At 40.4% G+C, this 10882-nt stretch overlaps 1 protein-coding gene across 1 annotated transcript; it reads left to right on the top strand.

Annotated features, from left to right (window-relative positions):
• Positions 1-1050: 1050 nt before the first annotated feature.
• On the top strand, positions 1051-10662 carry PDZK1 (PDZ domain containing 1). Its single transcript, XM_010721462.4, has 9 exons — positions 1051-1199; positions 3540-3751; positions 4043-4295; positions 5181-5317; positions 6607-6802; positions 7031-7227; positions 7691-7885; positions 8530-8829; positions 9795-10662. The coding sequence occupies exons 2-9, from the start codon at positions 3542-3544 to the stop codon at positions 9870-9872; spliced, it is 1566 nt and encodes a 521-aa protein (XP_010719764.4). The 5' UTR covers positions 1051-1199; positions 3540-3541; the 3' UTR covers positions 9873-10662.
• The last annotated feature ends 220 nt before the right edge of the window (positions 10663-10882 follow it).

The following is a 10882-nucleotide window of genomic DNA, read 5'->3' as shown; positions in this document are numbered from 1 at the left end:
AAATGCAAAGATCAGCACTGCACAGGCAGTCGCGAAGAAAGTAAGAAAGTTAGTTCTGTCCCAGGCAGACTCAGTATAACCTTATCCCCTTATTCCATATCATTTGCACCATTCTTAGGTTCCACATTATCTAATGCATCTACATATCCTCTGGACTTTCGTCCCATTTGTCAAGGCCATCACTCAGGACAGGAGGTACAGAATGTCAGATCACAAGGCACCAACACCAGCTTGCTTGGGTCACTGCTATATTCACACGCTTCCATGTGAAACTCACTCCCTTTTAGTTCATGTGGTTTCTGTTGTATTACTTACTGTATTATACAAGCCAAATTGTGCACTATGCACAATTGTGCACAGGTGTGCTAATCTCGGAGAGGTACACAACAAATCTGCTCATCCTTCCACACTGACCATTAATTACACTTTGATCCTTGAGCAAAGAGAATTCCACAAGTGGGTCGTTTCTTTCCAAAAGGAGAGTAATCCAAACTGTCTTTCCCAACCACTTCCCTACGTGCACTGTAGGGACTTTGTCTCTTCTCACTGATGGCAGTGCATATTTCACATCCACAGGTGGCCTGTGGGATGTTCTCAATAGTCAGGTCTACCCCTCAATCACAACCATTCTGTACATTGTATCTCTCAGAATTACTGTCATTATTTCAGATTCCTCACACTTTTACATGCCCTTTTCTTCCCTTGTCCAGCTGAGGAGGGGAACAAGAGAGTATACAGGTGGGCATCTGACTGCTTGCCAAGATTAACCCATCACAGCCCCTATGTTTGGCACAGGTTTGAATTGGGAACCTCTCAATCTTCAATCAAACACTAGCTAGCCATGGTCAATACACAACAATCCAAACATGCTCCGTTAAGACGCTTCTTATAGCTGGAGAAGCTTCTTGCCCAGAGCAAAGATCAGGCTTGCCTCAGATCACCTCCTTCACTGAGTTTTTGAGTATAATTATCAGTAGAACAGAATTCAAAGCTGCTGAGAATACATGTGATTTGCACTTCTGCAGGCAAGGACAAGGCAGCTTATCAAGGCATTGAGCATATTTAGTGAAACTTGGTTAAATAAATCATCTTTTAAATCAACCTTTGCCCAATCAAAGTCCAGTCCTACCTATAGGTACAGCTACAGGAGGGACGGCAAGAGAGGATTCCTGCAAAGGCTGCTTCACACGGATATACAGGTAAGTTGTTCCTTTCTTTTTTTTTTTTTTTTTTTTTTTTTTTTTTTGCTATATAAAACTCTGTTTTATGAGCCTAATAATCTTGTATGTAAAGTTTTCATGTAGTGAAAAGTTGCATGCAGCACACTATAATCTTCCCTCCACTTCTACATATAGAAGAAGGGAAGAGATAATCTCTCCTGTAAAAGCTTACTGTTCCTTCAGCTTTGTGTACTACTGGTTTTGTGTAAATTTCAGGAATTAACTGAATTTCCCAGTTTGTCAAGAACAGCTGCCCTGAGTTGTAGTTAAGACCAGTACAGTGTCCAAACAATAGTGCAGAACATCCATACGCGAAGTTATTCTTCATGCCACTACACATAGACTCCACAAACTACTAAGTACCTCACCAAAGGGAGAAAGAAAATCACAGTCCATAGCCTGCCTATCCATGCATGCTGAAATGCCCCGTATTCTCTAGCTTCAGAGACAACCCTGTCAGCTCCTCTCTCCTCACCCATACTTTTCTATATGCTGACCAACTAAACAAAACAATTTTAGCTTCCATAACAAATATTCTATATTTGCATGGGTAGCCAGATGTACTTCAGCAGTAGGCTGCTATTAAGATCATGGAGAGGTTTGACTGCTAGCTACTTCTAAAAACAAGTAAAAGAAATGAAAAGGCCAGTTTTCACACACGTTAGTTTTGTAAGTGATATATAGAAACGAAAAAAAAGAAAGAATTGTAAGGACTTCATGCAGACAGATGAAATTTCTTAGTATTTATTAGGCTGAGATTAATGGCTAACCTCTGAAACAGATCTTTGGTCTTTTCACAAACTTCTATTAGGAGTGAGAAAAAAAGCAATCTATCCAGTAAAACACACATCAAGTGTGCTAATTAGCTGGATGGAGAAAGTTGTCATCATTAATCTTGTTCTTATGTCATCGTGGATCTTTGGCAGGAGCCCCTAAGATAACAAGATAGTGAACTTTGGAATTGTTCCTTGATCACAAATACTCCTTACTTTCTGAACATAATGCTTCTCTTACTGATAATGACCCACCCATTGTATCATAAAAATATAGAATATTTTAGGTTGGAAGGGACTTCTGGAGGTCATCTGGTCCAACAGCTCAGGTTAAACCAGGCCAACTTAGATCAAGTTTCTCAGGGTCTCATCCAGGTAAGCACCTCCAAAGATGGAGATTCCGCAGCCACTCTAGGCTCTTGTTCTAGTATCTGAAAGCACCAGAGACTAAAAAGCTGTCCTTACATCTCTCTAATTAGAATACCCTTGCTGTAACCTGTATCTGTTGCCTCTCTTCAGTATTAACATCCAAAAATAATACAGATCTGTGTTTTCTATACCATCCAATTAGGCACTTGAAAACACAAATAAGATCTTTCATTTACTTTCTTTTCCCAAGATTGAACAAACCCAGCTCTCCCAGCCTCTCTTCAAACACGTTGTGCTCCAAAACCTAACCCACCCCAGTGGACTAGCTTCAGCTTGTCAGTGACATGGAGAGCTCAAAACAGAACTCACGGATAGCCTTACAAGTGCCAAACAGCAGAGAACAATCCCTTCATTGACCTGCTAGATACATTCTGATATTGCCCACAATACAGTTGATCTTCACTGCAAAGCTACACCAACTCATGTTCAGTTTTGTGCACTTGTGTGCTGTCCTGCAAAACTGTCTGCTGACCAGGCAGCAGCCGGCCTGTGCTGTCATGCATGGTCTAGATAAAGATTTTTTCCACTTTTCTCTGTTAAATGTTTTGATATTTCTGACAGCTCCTCCCTCCAGCCTGTTAAGGTCCCTCTAAATAGTATCCCTATCTGCCAGCCTATTGACCACTCCCCTATGTTTGGTATTATTCATCAGTTTGCTGAGGATGTATTCTGCCTCACTGTCCATGACATATCAGTGCCAGTACCAGCCCTAAACATTGTCACTAATAAGCAGCCAACAGCTGGATTAAGTACCACTGATAAAAACCCTCTGAACCTAATGGCTCAGCCAATCTTCTGCCTACCTAAAGAGTATGCTTATCCAGTCCATATGTCAACAAGTCATCTATGCTTACTGTACAAGAGACTCTCTCAAAGGTATTGCACAGTTAAGGAGAACATTATTCACTGTTCTATGCCTGTCACAGAGCCACTCCATTCATCTTGGAGTTAGCAGGTAAAAAGGATTCATTTCATCTCCCTTTGCACAGCTGGATTTCCCAGGAAACCAAACCGTAAGGATTCTGAAGCAAACTGTCTCAGTAGGTATTTACAGGGAACATACATAGGTCAGCTTACTTTTTTTACTCACAATTATCTTTTCCATCCTGTTTTGTAGAGATGACCTCTGTTCTCCAGCCCCGAGAATGCAAAGTGACCAAAAAATCCAATAAGAGCTATGGATTTTTCCTACGTGTGGAGAAGGACACAGCAGGACATCTCATCCGGAATGTGGAAAAGAACAGCCCCGCTGAAAAGGCTGGCTTGAAGGATGGAGACAGAGTCCTCAGGGTTAATGGTGTGTTTGTAGACAAGGAGGAACATACAAAGGTACAAACCTGTTTTGTCTGGGGTCCACATCACCTCCCATGATCCAGACCCACTGTCACTATTGGAAGCTTTCTCTTCCATTCCTATGGCATCTTCCAAGAGCTGAGTTAACTGCTCTGGATATCTCTCTGCATCCTTTATTATCCATCATGGCTATGAAATGCCTTTGAGTTGCCTCTGTAGTGCATAAATAGAGGGATGTGACAACAAAACCAGTAAAGAGTGTAATCCTTCCTGGGGAAAGATTTTAGGTCAATCACTCTGTCTGTCATTTCACCTTGTCCATTACAGGTGGTGGAGATTGTAAAGAACAGTGGGAATTCTGTTGTATTTCTTGTTCTGGATGAAGCATCTTATAAAAAGGCTGAAAAGGAAGGAGCGAATCTGGAAGAGCTGGGTCAAAAGGTATCAAAAGGAAAGAAGAAGCAGCAGCAGTCCACACGGCCCATTGCCAATGGAGCAATCACTGCAGTTCCACAACCACGGCTCTACTACTTAGTGAAGGAGGAAAAGGGGTATGGCTTCTCCCTGAAAACCACAGAAGGTGAGAGCCTGGGGAGGACAGATGATATACATATGACAGCCACAGCTGGGGGGAGGAAGGGGCTGCTCTTGCTAACAGAGGGGAAGTAAGGAGCAAGATGGATTCAGACCCATCTCCAGTCAATTTCTGTACAGCATATGGTTTCCTGAGGACCATATTTTTAATGGGACAGGAGAAAAAAAAGCCAAAAAAAGAAAAAGCCACCATAGCAGTGCTTTTCATTTACCAAAACCACTTCTACAGCTGATGCTTGAATACCAAATATATCCTCAACTGCTGCTCGAAGTCCCATTTTATTCCTCCAAATCACTTCAAAAACTAGAACACAAAGTTAGTAAGTAATAAGAAGATGACCAAATACTTCTTCTGATTCATTTCATTTAGAAAGTAAATCTGTCACACCTGTCTTTCTTACAAGGCTAGACAACAGAATAGGCAAACCTTCCGGAAATCATCAACCACGAACAGGATATTTCAGAATGCAGTATAACCAAAAGATCAAATATCTTTCAAACACAGGAAACTCTGAAGTGTGTAAGACAGCACTAAAAACAGCTCATCTCTTAAAATGTCAAAAAGAAAGAAAAAAAGTCCCTTTCAGCCATCTTCGTCAACCCCTTTGTCACTCTTGGTAGAGAAATAACAGTTTGAGTTGTAGTGGAAAAAAACCCACCTCCCTTCCCCACAGAAGTGATATTTCTTGGGCAGAATAAGAGAAGTGAGAAACAGACGTGTGTCTACATTGAAGATTTGTGGTGCCACGATAATACACACATAAGCAGAGACTAAGAGCATCTAAGGACATCAGCGCTGAATCTTCTTAGCCATCAAATGCGAGCATGTTTCAGTGAATCACTCTGTGTAATGAGTTACCATCTATTTCAGGTCAGAAGGGGTTGTTCATAGTAGATCTGGCATCACAAGGAGCAGCTGCAAAGGCGGGTGTCCAAAATAAAGATCGCCTGATTGAAATCAATGGAAAAAATGTGGAAAATGACACACATGAGGAGGTGGTGGAAAAGGTATTTGTTTGCGTACTGATTCATCTTCTGTTCGGGCCCATTTTCACAGCAATTTGTCAGGCTTACTGAAGAGGCAGGTCTGGCTAGTTTGAATGCTTCACAGCAAATCTTGGAAGCTACTGTTTATACTTTACCAACACAGTGGAGTACCCTTCTGCTTTGGCTTTGTTGTCGTATGGTCTCTTGAACTGACTCTGAATGAACACTGCCATCGAAACAGGCCAAAGAATTCTGAATATGAGAATTATAGGAGTGCCAGAAACCATAGCAAATAAAACATGCTCTGTTCCTAGAAATCCTGGAAATACTCCCAATAGTAAGAGGGCAAGTAACTGAAAACAACTTTTAGGGAAGGAAGAGGAGTAACTCTCTGATGATGCAGACAGCATGGAACAGGGTGAGTTCATGATTTTAGACAGCAGTTCCTTTTTTCTGCTAAGAAGCCCAAGATTAATGAAAATTAAACTGCAAGTAATTTTGCTGCCTGGCCTCAGCTGCAAAGAACATTGCTAATGAGACCTCCAGTTGTCCACTAAGGGCACTGCTAAAACACAGCTGAAGCTGAAGAGATTTCAGAGGGCTGGTCATGCTCTGGCATTCCAGCAACACAATTGAGTGCAGGTTCCTAGCTACTGAGCTGTGCAACACCTGTGTTTTTTGGGGCTGCAAACCATCAGCTGCAGTGATGTTCCTTCAAATGAGTGAAGAGGGCACCCACTGAACTAGAAAGCAGTTGGAGAAAGATGGAATTAAACGGAAAGTTTGAACAGACCAAAAATCTTCAGTCAGTCATACAGGGACATTGAAGTGGGCCAAGAGCGTGACCGAAATTTAACGCTAGAGCAAAGATAAGTTATCTGCTTGTTGCTGCTATAATCCAAAATAGTGATAGAGATGGCATGACATGTTTGTCTTACAGAGTTTCAGGTTTAGATGGGAGTCAGACACCATCTACTGAGGCTTACTGGATTTCACTGCTACTGCATGTCAACCTGATAGCTGTTAGGTAGCTCAATTCTACAGCTAGTTATTCAGAGACCAGGAAAACAGTAAGAAATACAGAACTTTTCTTCATATATGTGTGAGATGTTGTGTGTGTGAAATCTTGACATGGTCCAAATTATTAAGAAAAAAAGGGAAAAAAAGAACTTATAATAGCCTCGCCCAGATCTTCCAGCTGATGCATCAGCAGTACTCACCACCACTTGTGTATCAGTAAGCCAGTTACTGATGTAACTACAATTGTTTTTGAAGGGGTCATATCTGTGACTGTACATGTACTAATGCAGGTAAAGAAGTCTGGAAATCACATTATGCTTCTACTTTCAAATGAAGAAACGGACCGCCATTATACAAGCCAGAAGATGGTGCTGAGCAAAGAGAACGCCAACCTAAAACTCCTTCCTCTTAAACCAAAACTTATTGAGCTTCAGAAAGGAAAAAATGGTTATGGCTTTTATCTACGGATGGAACAAAACACTGGTGGTAAGAACAAGCCAACACACAGGCCGTAACATTTGCGATACAGTTTATTCCATTATTCCTGTACAGTCTGCAGACTCATTCTCCTTGTCTGGCTTTTTAATAAGCCTGTATCAGGGAAACTGTCTCAACCTCAAGTGCAATTTCAACAATAGCTTTTACCACACAAAATACCATTACAGTTACCAAACAGTCCTTCACATTCACCTTTTTTTTCCCTTTTGAACTTAGATCATGTAATCAAAGATGTTGATTCCAAGAGCCCAGCAGCCAAGGCAGGTCTCAAAAATGATGATATCCTGGTAGCTGTCAATGGTGAGCGAGTGGATGCACTGGATCATGAAAGTGTAGTGGGAAAGATTAAGCAGTCTGAGGAAAAAACCACATTGTTGGTAGTGGATAAGGAGACTGACGCCATGTATAAACTGGTAAGTAAATGCAAGCTACAGCTAAGGATCATTAATAAGAAACAGAAGCAGCAACAAATCAGTCTGCTCTGACAGACTTGTTTATCTTACAGCAAGGGTCTAAGATGCATCCAGATTTCAGCAACGCTCCTTGCACTTGTGTACCAAGCCACTAAACATCCACATTTTTGGCCTCTTCCATGTTTTTAGAGGCACTGTTGGAACTATTCTGTATTTGAAAGCACTGTAAGAAAGGCTGGAATAAGACAGCAAAATCAGAATTAAATTATTGTGTAATCTTTTATGAGCAATACAAACCTTGTCACGTGGATCAAGATTGTAGCTTTCCACTTAACCAAAGAGTAGCTCGTTGCAACTCGTATCTGAACCGTTAGAAGGTTTCAAGCAGAACATATTTACCAAGAAACCTACAGATTTCACAATAGGTTTTATATCAAAGTTTTCTTTGTCACTGTTTTTTCAGGCTCAAATTTCCCCCTATTCGTATTACTACAAAGTACAAAACCCAGCTCCAGTAAAAGCAGAGGAAAGAGTGGAGTTGCACACTGAGCAGAAAGTGAACCATAAGCCAAGAGTCTGCAAGATGGTAAAAGGGCCGAGTGGATTTGGCTTCAATTTAAACATGGTCAAGAACAAACCTGGACTATTTATTAATGAGGTACTAATGTAAAATAATCAACAATGAAAAGCTTGTGTAGTATGTTGGGCAGCCTTCTTCCTTCCACCCTGTAAATGCACTCAAGAAAAAGCCCAAGACAAAACTCTTCTCCAGCTCTCTTAGATAAGTTATAATTTTTGAAAGTCAGACTGATATTACAGGACCTATATTAAAATAAAAACCAGAAAACCTCATTCCTTTTATTCCACTAGATACCTAAAAGGAAAGGAAATCCAAATTTTGTCTCATTTTTTGCTTTTATTTATAAGGCTGGAATGCAAAAAACAGTATTTTAAATACAGATTTTTGAACTATAGAATACCCTGGAAATGTAAGAGAACTTTCCCTCCCACTTCTCAGAATTTCTTCAGCTGGCAAGAGTGAATCTTCTGTTATCACAAATCACATCTGTGCCTTCTGTTTTATAGAAGGGAGGAGTTACACATCATACACATCACTAAAGAATATGTCAATGTAGAAAAGTTAAATTTAAGTTGCACCATCTAGGCCTATTGTCTCTCTCAATTCAATTCTGCCCCCAAAATCTCCCTGCCACGCTTATTTTGACAGCTTAGTGATCCATCAGTTGTTAATGCATCTTTTCATCGTTATGCTAACATCACCCTTTGAACTTGCCTTTGCAGGTACAGAGACACGGACCAGCTGACGTAGCAGGGGTAGAAAATAATGATGTTTTGGTGGAAGTGAATGGGGTGAATGTGATAAATGAGCCCTATGACAACGTCGTGGCAAGAATCAAAGAGAGTGGTGATAAAGTAACGCTACTGGTGTGCAGTAAAGATGCTTACAAATACTTTCAGGAGCAGAACATTCCCATCACAGATGCTATGGCAGATCCAGCCCAAGACACTTCTGAACCTCCTGCTTATACAGAAACCTCAGCAGCAGAGTCAGAGAGAACCTCACCTGAACCAAGAGAAAGGGTAAGTATTACTGTATTAAACAAATGCCAAGGGATCACTGAGGAGATACTGAAAGAACTTCCTATTACTGCTGTGTATACTGAGCTAGGATCCTCAATTTTTACAACTCAGTCCAAGTTATCAAGAGGGAAGCTGTGATATGATTACTGTAAACAATTCTTTCTTTCCCCAGGCATAATGCAGGTGAATATCTTTAATGTACAATTAAATTACAGAAAGAGTGCACACACAAGAGGCTTTATGGAACAAGACAATCTACACACTGCAATCCTCAAGGAGGCAATACTGTCCTTTAAGTACAAAAAAAAAAAAAAAAAAAAAATCCTTAAATACACAAAAAAGCATAACCTGCTTTTGGAGAAATTAGGTGGAATATTTCAGAAAAGATATTTTTCTAGAAGAGCAATCGACAGATTATGATGACATTTTCAAGGAAATGCGCAGATTTAAAATAATTTTGTTCATGTTGTACCGGTAAAAAGAATCTGGAGTATGACAGAACTCAGAAGAGCAGCAAAATACTTTTTCTTGAAACAGTAATTTTGAACCTTCTTTGTGGTCAGCCTTAAGTACTGAAATGCTTCCTTTTGATCATGCAAGAGAGACAGACAAGAGTAAGACCAATACTGCCTCCTATCTTCCTATCTATTTTTCATGACCCTTGTCTGCAAATATCCAGCTGCCAGGTTTTTCAAAAATTCTGTCAGAAGATTAGCACTACTTCTGTGTGCAAGTTCACCAGGTACGGGAATGAAACAATAGGAAACTTCTATTAAACACATTTGTCTCTAAAACATAGCTAACGAGAAAGCACTTCAATGACAAAAGTCACATTTACTGGCTCATTATGCCATCCAAACAAGTATATCATTAGTGCAGATTAGAACAGGAGTCCTTCATAACACTGCAGACCAGCATGTTTACAAACTAAAAATAACGAGAACGTATTTGTTACTCCTCTGCAGGCAAGCTCATCTTCCTCTTCACAATCAGCTGCCTCAGCGGGAGCAGACAGTGACAGCAGCGATGACACAAGGTTCTGAGGAGACTGACTATGCCGAGAACAAAAAAGAAATCTTCCAAATTCTCTTTCTTCAATCGCACTTTGCTACTGCAACTTCAGGACTTGACTATCCATACGAGTACCAGACCTGTTAGGGACCGTGATGTCTTGCTAAAATGCCACTGCCTGAAATAAGCACTTCAGTGTATCCTGCAGTCCCTTAACAAGCTGCAATTGTACTTCATTCACTGTACAAGGCTTTCTGTCTTGTAAAGTGGGGAGTGAGCCACTTACTACTGTAAAGGCTTTAATAATTAGAGGTACATAGTTAAGCATACTGCAGCACAGGGAGGAAACAGTTCATAAATTCCTAAGTATCTGAGCCTTTTAAGGATGAGCATTTAATAAAGACCAACTGATTTCTCACCATCTCCCAGGAGAGGCAGTTCTAATCCAAGCCCATTAACACAATCCTGGAGGTGACAATCTGTGCTGTATTTATGGAAGTGCAATCGCTATGAAATGTCATAAACTAATATATTCTGTGCAATACACTCCTTTCTTCCGCTAACAGTGCAGAAATTTCTTTCAAACATTAAGTTAACCTCATAATTCAGAACTCAAAACCTAAAACATTCAAGCACTGTTCTCTCTCCTCTGCCTAAATTTGCAGATCATAGTGGTTAGAAGTGTAATTCAGTCGTGCCGGTTTGCCTAATTTCAAGTCAACACCACATTGTCTTGGATGTTATATAAATGGCTCTGCAATATTGCTATTGTATGCTCTGTCTCCTTCCTGTACACCAAAGACAATACAGAATTAAATTGTTTTCAGTGGTTATTTTTTTCCCCAGGTCCTAGCCTTACCACCTATGATTTATGTTCCAGAACAATCTTGTAACAAACAAAGCCTGGGAGTGTGTCTATGGGAAGCTACAAGTTCAAGTCACATGAATAAAATTTACTTTTATGCCTTGAATGACATCAGAAAGGGGAAACAGGCTGCTGTAGAAGAATATACAGGTTGAGGGGAACACCAGATTTATTGCC

This window comes from Meleagris gallopavo, chromosome 1 (genome assembly GCF_905368555.1).
Source record: "Meleagris gallopavo chromosome 1, MGAL_WU_HG_1.1, whole genome shotgun sequence".
NCBI lineage: Eukaryota > Metazoa > Chordata > Aves > Galliformes > Phasianidae > Meleagris > Meleagris gallopavo.
Note: the sequence above shows the minus strand (reverse complement) of the source record. Positions and strands in the feature narration are given on the sequence as shown.